The following is a 23,473-nucleotide window of genomic DNA, read 5'->3' on the forward strand; positions in this document are numbered from 1 at the left end:
AAAACATCAAAATGGAGGGGTGAAGGAAGGATCCTGATCTCTCCTGTGCTGAAACCACAATGCCATAATACACCTGGACATGTGATGGGGTTAGTATACACCTATTTTCAGAAATTACTATATTTACTGCAGACTATAACTTCTTTCTTAAAAATCGTTACTATATATATATTATCGTATCATTGTACTTTTTGTTTTAGCTTTAGTCTTGATCTAGTGGAATATCTGGCAAGAAGTTTGAAAAAGTATTCTGAAAGTAAATATGAAGAACTGAAGAGTGAAAAAGATGAGAAAGAAATCCAGAAACTTGAAGCACAGACGAAAAAGTTACTAAAGACTATTAAGTAAGTTATGTTATAAACTAAAACACGTTAAAGAAGCAGTTTTGTTGTTTTGGAATGTAGCTTACACCAAAGAAAGTGAAGATTATATTAAACGTTAAAATGTTAAATTTGAATGTTATACATTGTTTAAAGATGTGTTGGCAATATAATAGTCCAATACCCTGTGTTGTTGGAGCATTGTTGCTGCCCACTCCCTATGGACCCTATTAAAGGTTAATACATGTTTAGGGGTTTATAAAAATTCCACTTTTTCCTCTCGTTAAGGAACTTGCATTTCAGCTGAAAGCAGCAAGGTGAATTGCCAGTGTAGGACTAAGATATTTGCCTTCATGGGGCAGGTCATCTTGCACTTTAATGGCCATTCAATGGATGCTTAAAAAATCTCCAGTTGTTTAAATGTGGATGCAGATTTGGGATACTGCGCAGGTAACTTTTTTTTTTTCTTAATTTATTACCTTATTGTGTAACAAGAGAACCAGCACAGTTAGTCTCTAATTGTAAAAGTCTGGACACAGTGATACAGTGATAAACGCAGAAACACCGACATACGCTCAGATACATACTGATAACATGCAGATGCACAAACTGACAACATACAGATACACTGACACACACAATGACCACATACAAATACACTGAAAGACATACAGACATATATACTGAGACATTCATACAAGTATATACACATGCACACTGACAGATAAACACCCCAAATTTACACTTTTAAACCCACCCTCCAGTTTCCTACCTTGGAGGGTGGCTTTCCCGGTGTCCAGACTGCTGGCTGAAGTTGTTGGGAGGTGGGGTCTGGCGGTCTCAACCCAGCTTTCCTCCTCTGTCTCCTGTCTCCCGCACAGCTTCTCTCTTTGTGGGAGGAAGTGACTTGTGGTCGTCACTTCCTCCCATGCTGCCGAAAAGTAAGAAGGTTTGGTCGTGCTCTTAAAGCACCACAGTGCACAACCGTGCCCCTGCTGACTGAAGCCCACCACGTGGCCTTTAGTGCATGGGCCAATTGTGGGCATCCTTAGTGTGTGGGTCCCTGGTTGTGGGCCTATGGGGGGAGAAATGGCTGCGGCCAACTGGGCAACTGCTTCGAACCCCCGCAGCTGCTTTGCTTGCCCCATCTTAAACACGGCTCGAGCAGCACAAAACTTTTTGTGATTATAGTTTGTTTTGACTTCTATATTGCATATTCGGAGGTTTCATGAGTTTGAACTCTTCATTGTCTTCTCAGTGAACAACCATTACATCTTGCAGAACATGTGGTCTTTGAGGATGTATGAACCAATGTGTTCACTGCAGACATCTACTCTAACTTCATTGTTAATATAAACTAAAAGTACTATTGTTTCAACATTTTGGAATATCATGTTGTATAAAACCAAGACACACATAATAACAACAAAACTGTTTGGCACTGGCTTATAGTCAGTCAAAAGAAATGATTAGAGAATATTTTTTTTTTTTTTTAATCAGTTTTAAGGTAGATGCACAACAATCAGATGAGACAATATAGGAACTGACAGAGCAATTGTAAATAACATATTTGCATTCAGATAGTCCAAGCCTCATTTTACAATGGAGTGAGTGGCTATTAAAATGGTCCAGATATTGCATTATGCATTCTAAATGCAATAGAGCACTCAAGACCAAGCGTGATCAAACAACTTTACAGAAATATCCCACTCCTATTAAATGAAATAAAAAATAACAAAATGATAAACACTCTAGATGGTTAAAAAAAATGAAAAATACTACTGGAATAGATGAGATTTAGGCATGAACTCTCTTGAATAGAAAAACAACTTTGAGATAAACCTAAACTAAAATTAAACTGCTTAAAATGGCTAGCTAAGGAAAATCAAAATTAACCATGCAAAGTTTTCAGGTCCTAACATCCTTCAGCCAACTCGCATGCTTGGGTATTCAGTCCACATACCATCCCAAAATTAAGTCCACTCCACCAGCCTAAGAGCCCCAATAACTAGAGCCTTTAAGAAATGATCGCTAATCCAGCCACATGTAGAACCATATCAATGTCTCGGGATCCATCAGTGCTCCCCAATAGTGGTTACCCAAAGTGAGTGTGGGGACTGCGCTGGGGGGATGATATTCAAAGAGGTTTCTGCTTAAAAAAAAAATAAAAATAAAAAATAAAAAAAATGCAGGAACAGACCAGAGACTTCTGTGGGAATGGCTGCTGGTCTATTGGCTTTGAATCCAAAACCTGGGGCTTGGGTGAAGCTCCAGTAGAGTAGTTTAGCCCAAAATTGTACAGCTGACCAAAAGCTTGTAGGAGCTTCAACGTTCTTGAGGACTGGTAGGTCCCTACCTACCAGGTAGTAGCAAGTTTTAAAATAAGGCAAGGTAATCCTTCCAGTGTGGACTGGGATAAGCCCCACCTGTCCAAAAAGTAGGAGTCAGGGCCCATATGAGAGATGGAATCTAAGCCAGAGTAGAGGAACGGTCACCTCCTCCACTCTGAATACTTCCATAGACCCCAGGCAACCAGCATGATCGATCAGTCCTGTGTTTTAGGTGAAATTCAGGCAAAATTAGCAGAGTGCTCTCCATTCTATTAGAGCAGTGGTGCCTGCGAGATTTGTCAATTTATAGCAAGATAAACAATTAAAAGCTAATGATTCCTCAGGAGCTCTATACTTGTGTGTCTGGCTCGCTTGGCTGTCAGGCCCCACCCACCTGAAGAATATGTATTTTGAGAGAAGGTACATTGAAAAAAGAGAAATACATAGAAATAGAGAATAATTTAAACGTAGGCTTATAGGGTTATTTAGTAAAGTGTGAATTGTTTAGAATTTGAAGTGAATTTTAAATTAATTTAAAAGCTAAAAAAATAGTTTGGGCCTAAAATTTGAATTTTGAATTTCAATTCTCTTTGAATTGTTGGTAATTCGCACTTTAGTGAATAGGTCTGTGTAAGTCACTCAGGGGGAATAACCGTGCACGCTGATTAAATGGTAATGATATATATTTATAGAAAATAGTCACACTCAACACAATTATAACTGCATTCTCTTTCCATACAGGGATGGAAACTCTGACTTGACAGAAGATCAGGGAAAAGCAAGGTAATTTTTTTTATCTGTGCACATTAAAATGTGATTATTTTTTTTGTTTTAAACTATTTTATACAGGAAAGAATAACATTATATTGGAGTGTTACTCAAGACATCGTTTAAGTAGTAAATTTGGCTTAATTATTTTGCAGTTTTTTTCAAGCTTTCACCCTTTTTTTTTTTTTTTTTTTTTTTTTTTAAGGAGCACTATAGGGTCAGGAACACAAACCTGTATTTCTGGCCATATAGGGTTAAAACCACCATCTAGCCACCCTGGTGCCTCCCTAAATATAGTAAAATCTTACTTGTATTCAAGCCTGAAGCTGCTGGCTTTGTCCTGATTTCATTTAGACCTGCCTGCTGACATGATCAGAAGTGGTAGCCTGATCCAATCACCGTGCTTCCCCATAGGATTGGCTGAGACTGACAAAGAGGCAGATCAGGGGCAGAGCCAGCACAATTCAAACACAGCCCTGGACAAACAGGGCTATTGTGCATTTGTGGAAAAACATTGGCAGGTGCTAAATTTAGAGCAAGCTACTACCTAACGAGGAAGCACCTCTAGTGACTGTCTTAGTGACTGCCACTAGGGGTATTCCTAGGCAGTAATGTAAACACTGTCTTTTCTTTGAAAAGGCAGCATTTACAGAGTTCAGTCTCCAGGGGCAGGCGGTAAACACCATAACCATTACATCAAGCTATAACTGTTATGGTGAGTAGGGTCTCTTTAATATCTACAGAGCTGTGATTGATTTATTGGTTTATTTGTACCTGACATTCACACAGTAAGCAGTATTTTACATCTGCATTTCAATAATTTCCTCATACGTACCTAAGAAGTTCAATGGCGTTACTGCAAGGTATTTTAAAATCAATTCTCTCTTTTGTGTCAGAATATCAGGCAAAGATTCTGCAATGTTGAGAAACAAAGAGCAATATGATATTTTACACCGAAGACTTGAGAGCCTGAAAAAGATGCCACCTGAGTGCACTTACGCTGATGAGACAACTGTAGATGAAAAGGTGAGCCGATGTACAAAAATATTTAATATGTACAAAATTTACACTAACCTTTTTTTACTATGAATGGAGTAATGTAAAAACTCAGGAAATTTTGGAAGACTTAATATTAAAAGAATATGTAATATCAGATGAAACATGGATACAAATGTGTTACAACTCACTTGTCAATCTATTGAGTACTTATTGGAAGCAATGTTCGTTGTAGGGAGTGTTCACCATTCTACTGTACATAGCCAATTTTATAAGTGATGACGTGATGGGGTTTTTGTGAGAAATAGCTTGACACTTATTTTATGATACTGTAGCCCATGCACCTCAGTTCAACATGAAATAATTTTCTGCGTAGCACCTTTGCAACGTATCGCTCATTCATGTTCTCTCACCTTCTTGTTGCCTTTGAACCTGCATCGTCATTTGGATCTGATGCCTCCCATTAACAAAATGTTTTCACAGTGCTTTTGCTCCCTGGGTGTTTAAAAGTTTTTTTGTTTTTTTTTGGTTTTGTTTTTCCACATCTTTTTATGTAAACTCCTGATACAGTGAGTGAGTTTCTGAGGTATTTCCTGTCAGGCATCAACAATATTTCCACAATATCACTTAGATTACATTTCCTCCTCAATCTGATGTTTGCTTTAAACAATTGATCCTCTTTACTGCATGCTTTTATGTCGTGTTCCCTCCATATGGTTGACTGAGGTATTTGAGCATATGAGCAGGTATCAGATGTACCTAATAAAGTTAAAATTGTTGATCCCATCTGGTAATTATGTAAAGTGTGCGTATGTGTCATGACTCCATGTGGTGATGGTGCAATAACTGGAGGGACAATAGTTTGACAGTAAATGAACGTACGTTTCTTTATCATTCTTGACCTAGACTGTGACTTTTGAGCCCATCCATAATGGAGCGAACTTTGTAATAACAATGATAACAAACATAATAATTAAAGGTATTCCCAATGCAGGGCCGCCATCAGGGGGTGACAACCATAACGGTTGTCACGGGCCTGGCGGTCCTGGGGGGGCCCGGACTGCTTTGGCCAGTCCAGGGCCCCACAATTACTCTGCACCTATATATAGCAATGATCGCTATATATAGGTGCAGCCGCGGGGCCCCCGGCTCCCTGTATCCGCAGAGGGGGCCCAGCGGGCTGCAGCTTTACTTTCCAGCATTTCCTCGCTCTAACTCCCGCGAGACGTGAGGCCGTTAGAGCGTTGCCATGGGTTACCATGGCAACGCTCCGCGCACACCACGTCTCGCGGGAGTTAGAGCGAGGAAATGCTGGAAAGTAAAGCTGCAGCTAGCTGGGCCCTCTCTGCGGGGGGCCCCACAATGGCACTGGACCGGACCACCAGGGATCAAATAATCTCCCCCCCCCCCCTCCCTGAACCAGGTAAGAAACAGGGAGGGGGGAATAACTTTAATTACATTTACATGCATCCACAACACCAACACATACACTAACACATCCATTGCACAAACACACTAACACATCCATTGCACAAACACACTAACACATCCATTGCACAAACACACTAACACATCCATTGCACAAACACACTAACACATCCATTGCACAAACGCACTAACACATCCATTGCACAAACGCACTAACACATCCATTGCACAAACACACACACACATCCACTGCACTAACACACACTGCATCCACTGCACTAACACACACACTGCATCCACTGCACTAACACACACACTGCATCCACTGCACTAACACACACACTGCATCCACTGCACTAACACACACACTGCATCCACTGCACTAACACACACACTGCATCCACTGCACTAACACACACACTGCATCCACTGCACTAACACACACACTGCATCCAGACCTTGTGCTTTGTTCTGGTGGTGGCCCTGATACCTACACAGTAATAACCTTCTATGATAGTGTAGAGAAGACTATATTATGTAGAATCCAATTAAGATTGACAGTAGGTAACTTGGGGAAGATCCTGAGTAAGTGTGAGCTTCTCAGGTTTTCCAGTAGGGGCGGCAGGAAGACTTGGACAATGGCAGGCATTAAAAGAATGAGAGTATATGAGGCATTAGAGTTGAGAAGCAATTGTTAAAAAGTCGGAGTCTACAGAGTGTTTGGTTATGGTAAACAATAAGGTTTTACTGTATATGGAGACTTGGCTGGAGGGATATATAATATTATAATGGATAAGTGGATGATCCGAGTGAGGGTTTCATACTGATGGCTCTTATAGCAGGGATGGAGTGAGGTGCAAGCAGGTAGTGGAAGCTAAGGTTTGAATCCTGAGGTAGCAGACATATGGTGATATTAGGAGGTAAGTAGAGATGTCCCGAATAGTTCGCTGGCGAATAATTCCTGGCGAACAAAGCTTGTTCGCGAACATATGCGATGTTCGGTCCGCCCCCTATTAATCATCATTGAGTAAACTTTGACCCTGTACCTCACAGTCAGCAGACACATTCCAGCCAATCAGCAGCCGACCCTCCCTCCCAGACCCTCCCACCTCCTGGACAGCATCCATTTTAGATTAATTCGGAAGCTGCATTCTTTTTTTTTTTTTTTTTTTGACAGAAGTGTTATATTTGAGCATGCTAGGCTGAACGTGCTTATATCATGGCTAGTTGCACTGAGGGTATGAGTATATAGCAGTACATTGTTGTGAAAGATGGCTGTCATGTTTAGGGTGTAGCTTGCACGTTATCAACTGTGTATTTATATCAGCAGCTCCACCACTAGTTATAAATCAAGTGTGAGTCGCCTCATGAGATGAGACTAGTGAATAACATAATACATGAACGGTTAAGGTAAAGGCATGTAAGGAACTCCGACAATAAACTCTTTGGGAGGTGAAATAATGACATGTTTAAACGATTGCTACTTTACGATTAGTTAATGTGCAGAGAGCAGTTCATGTGATCAAAGGCATGGTGTGGAGGATCGGCTATAGCGGGACATGCTTGGCAGGCTGCGGTTTACGGCTTGTGCTCATCCGATCCCTTCTGGGCGCCAGGTGCAGACCCTGGGAGTCCCTGATACCTGGAACAACAAAGGCAAGTCTCTGGCTGAGTGCCGGGTTCGCGGCTTGAGGTGGTGGAAGCTTGATTTGCCGGGTGATTGGATCTGTCCCGGTGGTGCTTCACGTCCGGTGCGGGATTGTGGTGGCTTAAGGTGGAGGCAAGTGCTTGACGTGGGGCAGGCTCTGCATTTCTGTTTGTGCCTCCGGTCCCATCTTTGACGCCTTTTGCGTTGGTGGATTTTAATGGGGACTGCTTCGCTTAGCTGTGGTGGAGCTTGTTGGGGCTGTGGTGGAGCTTGTTGGGGCTTCCTGCTTGTTATTTGCTTCCAAAATTGATTAAAGAGTCTGTCCAGCTTAGACTCAATATCCTGCCATGCTTTGCTGGTACCAGGAGGACACGCGGCTGCCGCCATATTGGGAGAGTCGCAGATGAGTATGTCAGCCTGGGCGGCTGTGCTCTGTGCGTCCATTAGCTCCAGACAGCCTCTCAGGGGTGGACCGGGATAACCCCCACCGGTCCGAGGAGGGGTGGTGTAACGGAGCTCCTGCCGGGAAGTAGCTGCTCCTGGGCATCCCAGGATCGGGAGATTGTCCGCATCTCCCGCCCGGTGAGCACCAGGCCACACTTGCCACGCGGAGGTAAGTAAGACTGTCGAGTTGCTGACCGCTATTAAGCATGTCGGGTCAGTCGGGTAGGAGCAACATTGCTGGGTCATCCCCTTCTGGGGTGAAATTCGCTTGTTGATAGCTGCTTAAAGTGAGATATTGAGGGAGCTCACACGAAGTGCGTCTCCTCCATGACAGCTAGGCCCCGCCCCCGGAAGCTGCATTCTTAGTGAGAGGAGGGACAGTGTAGCTGCTGCAGATTTAATAGGGAAATCGATAGCTAGGCTAGTGTATTCAGTGTCCACTACAGTCCTGAAGGACTCATCTGATCTCTGCTGTAAGGACAGCACCCCAAAAAGCCCTTTTTAGGGCTAGAACATCAGTATGCTTTTTTTTCCCTGTGTAATCTAATTGCAGTTGCCTGCCAGCGTGTGTGTGTCAGGCACACAGCGTATACTGTGCCCACTTGCCCAGTGCCACCACTCATATCTGGTGTCACAATAGCTTGCATTTAAAAAAAAACAAAACTTTTTTGTCTGTAATATAATAGCAGTCAGTTTCCTTCACGCGTGTGCATTTCAGGGCCTGCCAGGGCACAGTGTCACACCAGTGCAACTCATATCTGGTGTAACAGTAGTGTACATTTAAAAAAAAAAAAATACAATTTGACTGTAATAGATTGAATAGCAGTTAGTTGTCTGCAAGCGTGTGTGTCTCAGGCCTACAGCATCTACTCTGCCAACTTCTGCCAGTGCACAGTGCCACTCATATCTGTTGTCACAGTAGCTTGCACGCATAGTACCACTAATCGAAAAAAAAGACAGGCAGAGGCAGGCCACCCCGCAGGGGCCGTCGTGGTCGTGGTGCTGTGATTCCCTTTGGCCCTAGAATAATACCCAGTGTTCAGAGGCCACGTACCCTGAACTTGAAAAGTTCTGAGGACATAGTTGACTGGCTAACACAGGACACCCAATCTTGTACAGCTTCCGCTCGGAACCTTGACGCACCATCCACCTCCAGCTTAGCTTCGGGCACCTCTCAAGTTACCACTCGCCCGCCTGCTGCCAACACTAGCACCACAGCCGTTTCACTTGATCTGTCAGGAGTTATTTAAACATCAGTTAGAAGAAATGAGTGATGCGCAACCATTATTGCTAGAGGATGTAGATAACAGGGATATGCCTCAGTCAGGCAGCATTACACACATGGATGTACGGTGTGATGATGATGTTGTACCCGCTGCTGCTTCCTTTGCTGAGTTGTCAGATACAAGTGAAGCGGTTGATGATGACCATGCTTCCGTGGATGTCACGTGGGTGCCCGTTAGAAGAGAAGAAGAACAGGGGGAAAGTTCAGATGTGGAGACAGAGGAGGAGGAGACGAGTTGGAAGCAGGGGGAGGTCGTCGCAAGGAGCTAGTGGCACAGTCAGACAGCATGCATCGGCACCCGGGGTCAGCCAGACAGCACGCCAATCCACGCATGCTGTTGCCACCACCAGAATGCCATCTTTGCAGAGCTCAGCAGTGTGGCATTTTTTTGTGTCTGCCTCTGACAACAGTTTGCGGTGCGTTAAACGGGGAGTTTGGTCTGTCACTGTGAAGCGGGCGTAACCCTTACACTACCTGATCGATACAACATCATACCTGATGTTTTAAAGCACGTTATTCCAAACAATTTAGGAATGTTAGGTGATTTATGCCCTTTATGGATTAAAACCAGACTCTGCATCAACTGTGTAATTTTCCATGGGAGTTTTGCCATGGATCCCCCTCCGGCATGCCACAGTCCAGGTGTTAGTCCCCTTGAAACAACTTTTCCATCACTATTGTGGCCAGAAAGCGTCCCTGTGGGTTTTAAAATTCGCCTGCCTATTGAAGTCTATGGCGGTTCGCCCGTTCGCGAACATTTGAGGAAATTTGCGTTCGCCGTTTGCGAACGGAAAATTTTATGTTCGCGACATCTCTAGAGGTAAGCAGGAATGGTTGTAGGAGCCAACAGTAGTACAACGACAATCCAAGATGATAGGTCAGGCAGATATGAGAGACCTTTTGTAATTGTTTCCAGTTTTTTACGAAGTTACAATATACAGTTCTTAAGTGTTTTTATTTCACCAGCTGAAAAAAACAAACCTTATTTTGGGGAGTGTGGTCTGTTAATTAAGGATGAAGGATAAAAAACTTTTTGACTAGTGTGACGAAAGCAACTTCGCCAGTAGTTTTTGGAGAGGACTAATGGCCAGCCTCTTGCCCTGTGACTGTGGCCCCTTTAATTTATTTTGGCAGAGACCCTAATTGTGCCTATTGGGACTTTAAACATTTGGTTCTTCGAACAGTCTAAGAGGCCATCATTCGACATTCGAACACAGAAGCGCTGGTAACTGGGCAGAGCGCAGTTCGCCTCTGCCCTCTCCTGGTCCTTGATCCAGGAACTAACAAGTTCCCCCACCATGTGGCTATAACGCTGGCTATAGGACTGAGACAGATGACCAGAGTCACCAGGTCCAGTAATGGCTTGTTGTGGGTGGGCTACTCTAATAACTCAGGTACTGACTGGGAGAAGGTCAGGTACCTGGTTCGTCTACCCCGGAAAGGGAAGATGTGTGATGAAAGCAACTTCAACACTAGATTTTGGAGAGGACTAATGGCCAGTCTCTTGCCCTGTGACTATGGCCCCTTTAATTTATCTTGTTCGCATGGACTAAAACCGCAAATAGACTTCAGGGGGACTTAGCCGCGAATGCCCTGGAACTATTTTCGGCATGAAACCTTGTGGTTTTTCCGGTCGGTCCTCCAGCTGCACTTAGCCATGATTCTATGGAGCTGTTTTGGGCATGAAATCATGTGACTTCCATGTCCCGTCTAGGCCCTTACGATCTTCTGAAGACTTATGTCTATTTTCTGTCCGTACTCCCACCTCTGATGCTCGCCTTCAAGATTTCTCGAGGGCTGCACCATTCCTGTGGAACTCTCTTCCCTCCTCCGGTAGATGCTCAACCAGTCTCCACTCCAAAAAATCGTTAAAAACCCACTTCTTCATAAAAGTGTATCAATTAAACTGTTAATAGCTCCCAACTGATTCCTCTTCTGCAACTGTCACTAGTCTAATACTATCCTTACCTTTTTGTGTCATTTTACCCCACTCCCTCTAGCATGTAAGCTCATTGAGCAGGGCCCTCAACCCCTCTGTTCCTGTGTGTCCAACTTGTTTGGTTACAACTACATGTCTGTTCGTTCACACATTGTAAAGCGCTGCGGAATTTGACGGCGCTCTATAAATATCATAATATTTTTAAACCCCTGCTGATCTGGGTTATTTTTGGATATGTTGTTCACCCAGATCAGGGCTATCAGGGGATGTAAGATTTGTGGGGTGATGTGGTGTTTTGGGGTGTTTTCCAGACTTTGTAAAAATGTGTTTCTGCTTGGCGTTAATTGAGTTAGTCCATTGTCTTCGTTAATTGTATCACAGGCAAAGGGGAGGGATTGTGTACACTGTATGGCAGTGTCTGAATGTAAACCTCTGTTTTTATTGGCTTGTATGTTTGGTATTCGGTGCCCAACTAGGTCCACCTGGGCGTCACCTTTGCTGTAAAACTTGTATAAAAGACCAGTGTGCTATTAAACTTTCTGTTCCTGATTTACCCTTAATCTAGAGTCCTGTCTCTTATTGGGGGAATCTGCTACAAGGGATTGCTATGCTCTTCATACTCCCTTGAATAATCACTAGCTCTTGTAAGAGCTGTTCCTGCTTCGCTCTCTGGAGTAAGAGAGGTTCACCCACTGGAACCTGGAACCTTGTCGTAGGTCCAGGGTGGATAGGAGACGGCGAGACCCCAACTAAGCTGTGGTGGTTTGTGGGGTCTGCAGTACTTAGTGTCTGGAGACGTGCTTGGAGACTTGGTAAGCACCAGGAGCATCCGTCGGCAGAGGTACCCAACCAGGGTACAGGAAGCTCCGTTACACCTAGCTTGAGTAATTTTAGTGTGAGACTTAGGCTTGGTTTGCTTCACTATCTAGCTATATAGCTTAGCTAGTATTTCCAGGGGCACTGGTAACAATTGTTTTTGTCATTGTGAGACTGGTTTACCAATATACAGTTGTTAAATGTTTTTTGTTAACTGGAACAAAATCCCATTTTTTTTATGTTTTCCTGAGTGTGCTCAGTCCACTGTCCACTGGGCAAGAGTCTGAGCACTGGACGTGTTTTTTATAATGTCAAACACAATAACATTACTACAATACATTCACCAAACCCTAACCCACTTTGCAACACAAACACTATTTTTGCTGAATCAAGTTGTTGGTTTACATGTTTATGTATAATAGAATCCACACACGAGTAGTTTATAGCTTTCTAAAAAAATATATATATATATATATATTTTTACAAACTACAACAGGAAAGAATCCGCTACAGAACTTGAAATTGACAGAGCAATCCCACATTCCACATAATGGTACTAAATTAGGAGAACTATCAGCTAAACAGTGCTCTAATGTGGCATCCTAAGTAGGACAGTCCCACATAAGGGAACCAAATCAGGGGAGCTAGTTACTAAATATTGCCCGAGTTAAGTCTCATAAGCGGGGAAGTCCCACAGAGTACCAAATTAGGGGGGCATTCTACTAAAAAACATTTCCAAAATGTTCAAACATATATTTTGGTTTGTTATGAATTGACCATTAGCAAATTTGCCAAAACACATTTTGGAATTACCAAAACCAAACCACATTGTTTCTCATGTGCACCTCTCTAATTTATACCCTAGACATATGAAGAATTTACCAACCAGGACTGATATGTGCATCTATTTGGAGGTTCTTTTATTAGTTGCACTTGATGTATAAAAATTATTAAAAGCAAAAGTGTGCATTTTGTTCATACTTTTTGTTTTGTTTAACAACCAGGACTGATCCGTGCATCTGTTTTGAGGTTTATTTTTATTTGTTCATACTTTTTTTTTTTTGTAGATTAAAAGAAAGCCATTGCTGCTCTTTAAAAACAATATATAATATGTATGGGGACACATAAAGAGAACCCCTTAAATTACAGTGGAACAAACCGCCCAGTTCTAGTTCTATTTGTTCACAATAACCTAGGTACAAGTGACATATGACAGGATTTTTAAGCAAACTATCAGTGCTAGCACATCGTGCATTTGCACCAACCAGACACACATACATTCATAAACAAACAAAAGGAAGATGTATTGTCACCAGCCTAAAGAGTGCAACATGTAATGTGTTTATCTTAAAATACCTACCCTAATCAGGAATATATAGCTGGAAAGAATAGGAAAATAATGGAAGCTACTAGTGCAAAACCATATAATGTGGGACTGTCCAGGTAATAGATAATGGTTAAACTCACATGGAAATGCGCCTCCCAAGAGACTCAAATCATATACACAGAAGTGTACTCTGGTGACACAATCCCATCTTCTAAAGCACAGAGAAATGGAAATACAGGCTGTTGCCAATCAGATATCTGAGCGGTATATATGTTTTCAAGACCACTCCAAGCATTTGAAGGTGCTCATTGAAAAAAATATTTTTTGGGGTTCTTCAACCCCTCCTGTCATCATATCCTTTTCGATATCCTAGGAGGTTTCCTAGGAGTGAACCTTGGTCTGTGATGGTACAGATGGCCACTAACAGTCTTACAGCTTGTATGCAGCTTCCTTAACATCTATGAAATAATGCAGATCCCCACTTTCATGCCACTCATGAATGGTATATATAATAATAATAATAATAATAATAATAATAATAATAATAATAATAATAATAATACACACCATGAAACCCCTGAAAGTATTGGGTCTGGTGCAGAAACCACCACTAATTAAAATCAGCCCATCATTCAGCTATAATCAGTCGATTGTTCTATTTCTCTTGTGACTGGCATTGCATGCACTAAATTGTAGTTAAAAGGATAGAGGCCACAAAGGTTTAATGACTGACAGTGCCAAGGTCTCCATTTTATATTTTTAGCAAAACTTGCAAAATATTACTTCAAAATATTACAATATCAAAAATATAGCCTACATAAAATATGTCAATATATTAAAACCTTTAAAAAAAGGGCGGGTCCTGACCGCCATGCTGACCGGTCGCAGGCAACAGAGGCTCCTGCTGACCCCAACCTAAAATGGAAAAAACAACGGTCTCACCACAGACAATGGGGAGAAGAAACCCACTACTGAGCACGGGAACTGGCAGGCGTTGCCGCGGACCCCGAGATCGGGAGTTTCCGAGACCATATGGCACGAAACTTCGGAGCCCGCGGCCTACACGGGTGAACCGCGGGGCGGACGGCCGCTGCCCTGCCTGGAAGCCGAGCCAAGACCCGGTGAAGTGCCTCACAGGCCCCGTTCCCCCCCCTTGGGCCAGGGGGGTTACCCCGGTCCCCACTGGCAGGAGCCGACTCTCCGTAGGAGCTCAACAAACCGCACGTGGCGCCGGAACAAGTGTGCCCTGCCTGCAAGATGGCGGCCTCAAAGCCCACACCAGGCCCAACTACACTCACCTCTCCCAGGCAGCACTGCGGATGGAAACATTCACCTCCGACCGGGGACTACACTGGAGGGCTCCCTCATCACTCTCCTGCAGCACACATGGACTGTCGACCGTCCACACCCCAGGCTTGGACCTGGCCTCCACGACAGCCTTCCTGAGCCTTGAGCCCCTGAGGAAACCCCTCTCACTGCAGCCCAACACCTGTACCCGTTGCCGGCCATCCATGGAACCGGAACAGATGGTCGACTCATGTAGAGCCCAGGGCCAGCAGCATGGTACATGCCAGATCCCTCCTCACAACAGAACTCTTTACAACCAGGTCGGAGGCAGGGAAACCACAGCTTTTTGTCTCCTGCAGCCCAGCAGGCAGGACCCGAAGAGCGGGAAGGGTCACCGGCTAAACCCCAGTGGAGTTTACTAGCCTGTTTTCTCAGCTCACATGTTTAACTTTACGTTTTAAATGCTATAGGCTATGTCTCTTGATATGTTCAACCCTTTACATGTTTCATCATGAGCAAAATCCTCAGCAAAGTATATTAGATTGTACTATTTACATCTCTAGCTGAAAATGCTTAACTTGCATCACTGTACCCTATGTTAGACAAGCAGAACAGGAGACACCTCTAAACAAATGACACTTAGATATGTTAATTCTTCTTACTACTTAAACCACTTAAAGAGAATCTTGTTTAGACTTGGCATGTATACACAATAGGCACACTAGCATAGAAATTTGCTCCGCTCTAAGCATACACTCAGAAGTGCACTCAAACGACTGAACAGCGACACCCAGCATGATGTTACCTAAGCTTGCTTTCTACCATGTTTATACTCAACTACTAATTAATTATAAAATTTGTGCTAGCTATCTCATGTACCTCTTTGTTCAACTGTCTATAATAAGTTGGAGGAATGCCTTTGGGGTACCTCGCAACCGTCTGTTAAAAGCTTCTGCACTACAAAAATAAAGAATTAAAAAAAAAAAAAAAAAAAAAAAAAAAAACCTTTAAAAAAAAAAAAAATATACTAAATGCTTTAAAAGTTTATCAAAAATATAAAATATTTTTAAAAGTTTAAATATTAAACCAAAGACAAAGTGGGGCTCAGTGGAAACTTGGTCTGGACAGTTATTAGATTTATCCAAGGTGAACTCTCGGTGTCTGGACTAAGCAGTGGCTTTTTTTTTTTTTATTCCTTATTTTTGTTGTGCTGATAATTACAATGTATTAATGGTTGCCACAACAGCGTATTTCAAGATACAAAACTGTTTGACAGTGGCTTGAGAATTTGCACAGTTTTATGTTTTTTAGGTATGCTTAACTAGACGGATTGGTAAAATAAGATTATCTAACATTCAATGACATAAACTGACGTTTAGTTATCAATTCTAATTTTGCTATGTTATCATAGTCATAATACATAAGCACAGTTTGCAGTGTAGCAGTAGCTAAGTGAAATAATACATATAAAAGGTAAACTATGTGTAGACGAGCTGGGAGACGTCATACAGCAGTTAAACATTGCTAAAGTTAGCCTATGTTGTGTGTTCACATTTTTTTATATATTTTTTTTGGAACATAAGCTAGGCAAATCTGTCTAAACGTTAACAATCTGTTCGAGAACAAACATGCTTGCAGCATCACGACATCATTGGCGCACAGAATATAGATATGTGGAATAAACAGTGGCACGGTATAAACATTTGCACCGTTCGGCAATGCCGTAACGTGATAACTAATGTGGTTGACATTAGGACGGGGTTGATATGCAAGATTTTGCTTGTACCAAGAGCCTACTATTATGCGTTCGACTGCCCTTTGTTAGTGTCACAGCGATAACCTATGTGGTTGTGTCTTTACTTTTAAATAGTTTTATTTAATATGCAAGTTAATAGCAGACAGAACGGGTTTGAGAAACATGGATGTTCTGTTGCCTACGTGGAGGCATAATAATGCAAATATAGGCTAGACAAACATCACACTGCACATCAGTTCAGTAAGTGTTACTGAGTTCATCAGTAAGTGTTAATAAGCCAGTTGCAACATCTCATTTATCATTCTGTGTGTTGGCAATAAAAGTGTAAGATAGATCTTAGCTGAAGTGTAAGCTCTGTTGCCCATGCCATGTTATGACAGGGCAAATTAGAGTAGCGTATGTAACAGTTTAGGTCAGTCTTATCTTAGAATTGCTGGGCAATGTGTGTCAACCTAATAGTGAGTCCGCAGATGTTGACAGCGGGAAATTAAACTTTGGCTTAACATGAAGGCATATCCTTAAACTATGGCTTATCTAGGGGGCATATAATAGTGCAATATACGATAACGAAGACTAATGACGTGAGCGAAGATCAGCTCAGTAAGGTCCCCATTAAATGTATGGTCGGGCCTTAAGCATTTTAACCCCCAAGTATTGCTGGCAATAGAGCCAAATCATAGCATCCGTGAAGCAAGGAGATCCAAATCTGAACCGCACAGTCGTATTAAGCGCATACGGTAAAGGTTTCATAGCGGTCGGACAGCGTGAATCAGCTAATTAGGTTTTAGTAGGGTGCATTATATCAGCGCCCATTTAAGCCCAAACAGGTAAGTCAGCTGCATTCTTGCTAAATTTAGATAAGGCATTATACATTACTGCTTATTTAAATTATGCCTATCTAGGTAAGTGATAATGCGTGCATCCAATTTAATCGTATGTGTGGATGAGAATACTGCGTTATTCCATTGTATGCTAGTATCTCAAAGTTAAAGCAGAATATTTTAAAACGTGTGGTCAAATGGGACGTTAACCGCTATGTCTAATGAGGGAAATTAATAAGCATAACCAAATAGTTTCACGTCATTTATTATTGCCTAACTAATGGCAAAATGTTCTCTAATGCCCGCTGGGGCAGTACAACATAAAGAGCATATTTGGTTTAAGGCTGAATTATAAACATGTAAATATTCTTCATATAGTGCATCTGCCTGGTGCAGATAGTATCTAAATGTGCAGTAAATGGAAAGGAATAGATAAAAAAAATTAAAACGATGAACAATGTCGTCCTGAATAGCAGTCAGAGGGGGGCCTCACTCAGCCCTGCTGCAGCACAGTCCCTGGGTCGCCGAGCCTCCTTCCGTCTTCCCCACACTGCTACCAGCCCATCGGCTGGGCCCTCCGTGCCACCTTGGGCACTCAGGAGCAGAAACGGTCCACTGGACCCCCCACAAAGTCCGCGGGCCGTCTGCCCCATGCACCTCCCCAGCTTCACGTTAGTCCCTCTGGAGTGCGCACTCTCATGTCTCTCCTGGTGTCGGCCACACACTTAAGAATGGTGCATTTCCCCCCACAGCCACCGGTCCGCCAGAGGGACAGTGCGATCCCACCCCACAGGGCTCACTGCATCAGGGACAAGGCTCTCCGGGGGCCCCCCATACCCAGAGGCCAGGGTACTCACTCTTTCAGCGTGCACGAGAGCAGTGCGGAGGATCCATCTGGCGCTCGGCATCACCGGGGCCTGCATGAGCCGTCCAAGTCAGTCTCCCATGGTAAGTGCACTGCACAGCTTCTCCCTCCGAAATGAGTCATCAGGCGGGCCCCAGTCTGGCAGCCCTTGCCTGTTCAGGGGAACGGCATGGTCTCCACGCGGGGACTCCCGCCCCGGAGAGTGCCGTCTCCATGAGGCCGCGGTAACCCCGCCGGCCGGGGGGTGGGAGTGGAGCCGGGCCGCCTCACAGGCCAGTGTGGTCCTCCACGTAGGTCATCATAACCAATATGTTTGCTCTCCCAGCCGGTTGATCGGTCGCCTGTGTGTCCTCAGGGGCCACTGATGTCCAGGCTTAAGATGGCGAGTCGGCCTGCTTTGTCAGTCCAGGTGGTACCGGCTCGTTTTTGGCCTCAATCTGGTACCCAGTTAAAGCTTGGGTGCTTCTCTTTAACATAGCTTTAAGTGTTACGGCTTTGGGGTGGTCTGCGTGCATGTTTAGTGTTGTTTTCTGGAGCTTGGACCGGTAGACATGGTGCTCTGCGTCCGCTCAGCTTGGCTACCCCCAGCAGTGTTTTTTTAAGTCACTGCATATGATTCCGGCTGCCATCTTTTTTCAGTGGGGGATCTTTATCTCTGCAGAAGGAACATATGATCTTAGAGTAAGCACATGTGGGAGCTGACTTAACAGATTTTTGGTTTATAAGCCAGAACTGACACTACACACCAGCTCTTCCTTGACAAATTTCTATGGACTCTGGAGCATTTTTGTGGCCTGATTTAATCCAGCTTAGACTTCTTCCAGTTTATAGGAAAACTGATCTTCCTCCAAGCAAGGGATCTGGAACCAAAAGAGAGGAGGGAAGACCACTAGACATACCGCTGGGGACACTTAGCCTAATATTGGAGGTCTATTTGACCTATTAATGTTTCGCTTTTTTGGCGCCTTTGTGATGTCTTTTAGTGGCATCGTTTTTGAGTGCAATATTATATATATATATATATAATTTTTTTTGTTTGTTTTTGTTTTTTGTTTTTTGTTTTGCCCAAACAGGTAAGTCGGCTGCATTCTTGCTAAATTTAGATAAGGCATTATACATTACTGCTTATTTAAATTATGCCTATCTAGGTAAGTGATAATGCGTGCATCCAATTTAATCGTATGTGTGGATGAGAATACTGCGTTATTCCATTGTATGCTAGTATCTCAAAGTTAAAGCAGAATATTTTAAAACGTGTGGTCAAATGGGACGTTAACCGCTATGTCTAATGAGGGAAATAGCAGTCAGAGGGGGGCCTCACTCAGCCCTGCTGCAGCACAGTCCCTGGGTCGCCGAGCCTCCTTCCGTCTTCCCCACACTGCTACCAGCCCATCGGCTGGGCCCTCCGTGCCACCTTGGGCACTCAGGAGCAGAAACGGTCCACTGGACCCCCCACAAAGTCCGCGGGCCGTCTGCCCCATGCACCTCCCCAGCTTCACGTTAGTCCCTCTGGAGTGCGCACTCTCATGTCTCTCCTGGTGTCGGCCACACACTTAAGAATGGTGCATTTCCCCCCACAGCCACCGGTCCGCCAGAGGGACAGTGCGATCCCACCCCACAGGGCTCACTGCATCAGGGACAAGGCTCTCCGGGGGCCCCCCATACCCAGAGGCCAGGGTACTCACTCTTTCAGCGTGCACGAGAGCAGTGCGGAGGATCCATCTGGCGCTCGGCATCACCGGGGCCTGCATGAGCCGTCCAAGTCAGTCTCCCATGGTAAGTGCACTGCACAGCTTCTCCCTCCGAAATGAGTCATCAGGCGGGCCCCAGTCTGGCAGCCCTTGCCTGTTCAGGGGAACGGCATGGTCTCCACGCGGGGACTCCCGCCCCGGAGAGTGCCGTCTCCATGAGGCCGCGGTAACCCCGCCGGCCGGGGGGTGGGAGTGGAGCCGGGCCGCCTCACAGGCCAGTGTGGTCCTCCACGTAGGTCATCATAACCAATATGTTTGCTCTCCCAGCCGGTTGATCGGTCGCCTGTGTGTCCTCAGGGGCCACTGATGTCCAGGCTTAAGATGGCGAGTCGGCCTGCTTTGTCAGTCCAGGTGGTACCGGCTCGTTTTTGGCCTCAATCTGGTACCCAGTTAAAGCTTGGGTGCTTCTCTTTAACATAGCTTTAAGTGTTACGGCTTTGGGGTGGTCTGCGTGCATGTTTAGTGTTGTTTTCTGGAGCTTGGACCGGTAGACATGGTGCTCTGCGTCCGCTCAGCTTGGCTACCCCCAGCAGTGTTTTTTTAAGTCACTGCATATGATTCCGGCTGCCATCTTTTTTCAGTGGGGGATCTTTATCTCTGCAGAAGGAACATATGATCTTAGAGTAAGCACATGTGGGAGCTGACTTAACAGATTTTTGGTTTATAAGCCAGAACTGACACTACACACCAGCTCTTCCTTGACAAATTTCTATGGACTCTGGAGCATTTTTGTGGCCTGATTTAATCCAGCTTAGACTTCTTCCAGTTTATAGGAAAACTGATCTTCCTCCAAGCAAGGGATCTGGAACCAAAAGAGAGGAGGGAAGACCACTAGACATACCGCTGGGGACACTTAGCCTAATATTGGAGGTCTATTTGACCTATTAATGTTTCGCTTTTTTGGCGCCTTTGTGATGTCTTTTAGTGGCATCGTTTTTGAGTGCAATATTATATATATATATATATAATTTTTTTTGTTTGTTTTTGTTTTTTGTTTTTTGTTTTGTGTGACTTACCCTATATAATTACATTGTTGGACACCTGTCTCTTTTCAGCATATGTAACCATCAAGCTCAGCCTTCCTCACATTATTTTTTTTGCTGTTGATCCAAAAGAAGGCAAAATAACCCAGTTTAACCCCTTAAGGACCAAACTTCTGGAATAAAAGGGAATCCTGACATGTCACACATGTCGTGTCCTTAAGGGGTGAAAGCACTTCCAATTTTGCAACTAGGGAAAAAAATTCTTGGATCAAGAAGCTATTACCCTACATTGAAAAATGATATCCTGGAATATTCTGTTTTTGCAAGTATGCATCTAGTTGCTGTTTAAGGATATGGAATTCTGTACGGACTCTGATAAAACCACTTCTTCCGGCAGATATGTTTATTGTTCTTGCAGTAAAAAAAACTTTCCTTTGCCTTAGACTATATCATATTTGTATGATTTTTAAAGTGATTAAAGCTTGAATATTTCTCACCTGCATCAATGTAATGCCTGTATAGGTTTTGAAAACCCATAATAGTGTATGTAAGCTGATTATTTTATTGGTGTTTTCGCATATATGATTTGAGTACACCACAGCATTTATGCTATTTGTATTTTTTTTTTCTTCAACATAAAATGCTATATAGGGAAGAGTTTAAATGAAGGATATTTATGGTCAACTAATGTCCAACGATGACCATATCTTAATTTATGTTTAAATATTTTCTTATATCACAGACCTTCATAACCATCTGTGAAAAGGTTAGAAATGAGGGAAAAGGGGCCGTGTTGAAGTCTTTGGCAAAGATTGGTGTTGGGTATCATCATGCATCTATGAAGCCAAAAGAAAGATTTCTTGTTGAGATGCTATTCAGATTGGGATACGTAAGGGTGAGTAAAAATGCAGCACTCTCTAGAATCTGGTCTAATCTTAATGCTATTATGTTTGCTTTGCTAAATTTAACACAACTAAATATGGAAATAATAGCGCATAACAACTATTTTTTTTGTTCTCTTCAAATTTTTATAAAACCTCTTCTGTTTCAGACCACTTTACTTTGTCCCCTGTGTTCCAATTTTTGTGCTCCAGTCTATCTTCCTGTCTTCATTGCTTTGTCCTTTAATAATTTGCTCTCTGATCTCGTGTACTTTATTGTTCTTTTTTTCTGTTCATATAGGAACAATTCACTAAAGTGAGAATTGTCACGATTTCAAAGTGAATTTAAAATTTTTAATTAAAAAAAGCCAATCTAGAAATTTTTTTTCCTAGTCAGCTATATTTCCAATTTGGCTACTTTGGCCTAAAATGCACTTTATGCACTTATTTGTGTAATTTACATCTTGCAGTTTAATGAATGATTCTGCCACTGTGCAAGTGATAACACACTCAATATGTAGAACAAACACCGCACACTTTAGGAACAGAGGTAATGCATGCATTGTGGTGCACAAACAGCCAACAGTCTGGAGACTATGACTTTACATTAGTAGAGAATGCAATAAAACACAGATGGGGACTCTCACCCTATCAGACCATACAGCAATGCACAAAATAAAGTTCAGAATAGCTTCCCTACTCCAATACAGAAGACTGTGCATAGCAAGTGTTTGCTGGGCATTTACAGCAGTACTGGTTATACTTCACTGATAACAATATTATTTGTATACATACTTAAAGGGCCACTCTAGTTCCCCATAAACTACCTGATTTAACTGCCTTATTCTATGCCTGACTACTCTGTGCCCCTCTGAAGCCCCACTTTTAACTTTTAAAAACTATTCTAAATACCCATTTACTTACCTTCTTTGCAGCGCTACGTCACCGATCGTCTACACCTCCCGCGCGGTCATCGGGTCTGCTGACTCTCTTCTCCGCCGTCCGCCAATAAATTTCCTCTCATAGGAAATCATTGCGGGCGAAAAGCGCATGCGCGTTCAGCGCAGCGCTCATCCAATGAAAATCTTCTCATTGAGATTCATTGACTACAATGAATCTCAATGGGAAGAAATTGTATGCACACCGCGCATGTGCGCAGTGTGCGCGTTCACGAGCGGCGAACTGAGTGACATCTCAGTTCACCGCCCACTGTCCTTCTATCAGACTCAGATACCTTGTGAATCTGATAGAACACCGGCACTCCAACTCTCACTACCCAGCGCCAGTCCAGGGAACCAGCAGGAAAAGTAAATCAATATAAATACATTTTTTTTCCCAAAAAACAAAACCTATATATATATATATATTCTCTTGCTATCTATCGCTCGCGCTCGCTCTCTCTCTCGCTCGCGCTCGCTCTCTCTCTCTCTAGCTAGCTATCGCTCTCTCTCTAGCTAGCTATCGCTCGCTCTAGCTAGCTATCGCTCGCTCTCTAGCTAGCTATCGCTCGCTCGCTCTCTAGCTAGCTATCGCTCGCTCGCTCTCTAGCTGGCTATCGCTCGCTCGCTCTCTAGCTAGCTATCGCTCGCTCTCTCTCTAGCTAGCTATCGCTCGCTCTCTCTCTAGCTAGCTATCGCTCGCTCTCTCTCTAGCTAGCTATCGCTCGCTCTCTCTCTAGCTAGCTATCGCTCGCTCTCTCTCTAGCTAGCTATCGCTCGCTCTCTCTCTAGCTAGCTATCGCTCGCTCTCTCTCTAGCTAGCTATCGCTCGCTCTCTCTCTAGCTAGCTATCGCTCGCTCTCTCTCTAGCTAGCTATCGCTCGCTCTCT

The 23,473-nt window shown here is 43.5% G+C and overlaps 1 protein-coding gene across 1 annotated transcript in view; it reads left to right on the forward strand.

The window, feature by feature from the left end:
* Positions 1-23,473, forward strand: part of LOC134614424 (probable ATP-dependent RNA helicase DDX60) — a 157,556-nt gene that overhangs the window by 104,660 nt on the left and 29,423 nt on the right. Inside the window, exons 24-27 of the mRNA XM_063458195.1 lie at positions 201-344; positions 3,392-3,433; positions 4,315-4,444; positions 21,507-21,659. Of these exons, the coding sequence (XP_063314265.1) occupies positions 201-344; positions 3,392-3,433; positions 4,315-4,444; positions 21,507-21,659 (469 nt within the window). The remainder of the gene's footprint in view (positions 1-200; positions 345-3,391; positions 3,434-4,314; positions 4,445-21,506; positions 21,660-23,473) is intronic.

The sequence above is a fragment of the Pelobates fuscus genome, chromosome 6 (assembly GCF_036172605.1).
Source record: "Pelobates fuscus isolate aPelFus1 chromosome 6, aPelFus1.pri, whole genome shotgun sequence".
NCBI classification, from domain to species: Eukaryota; Metazoa; Chordata; class Amphibia; order Anura; family Pelobatidae; genus Pelobates; species Pelobates fuscus.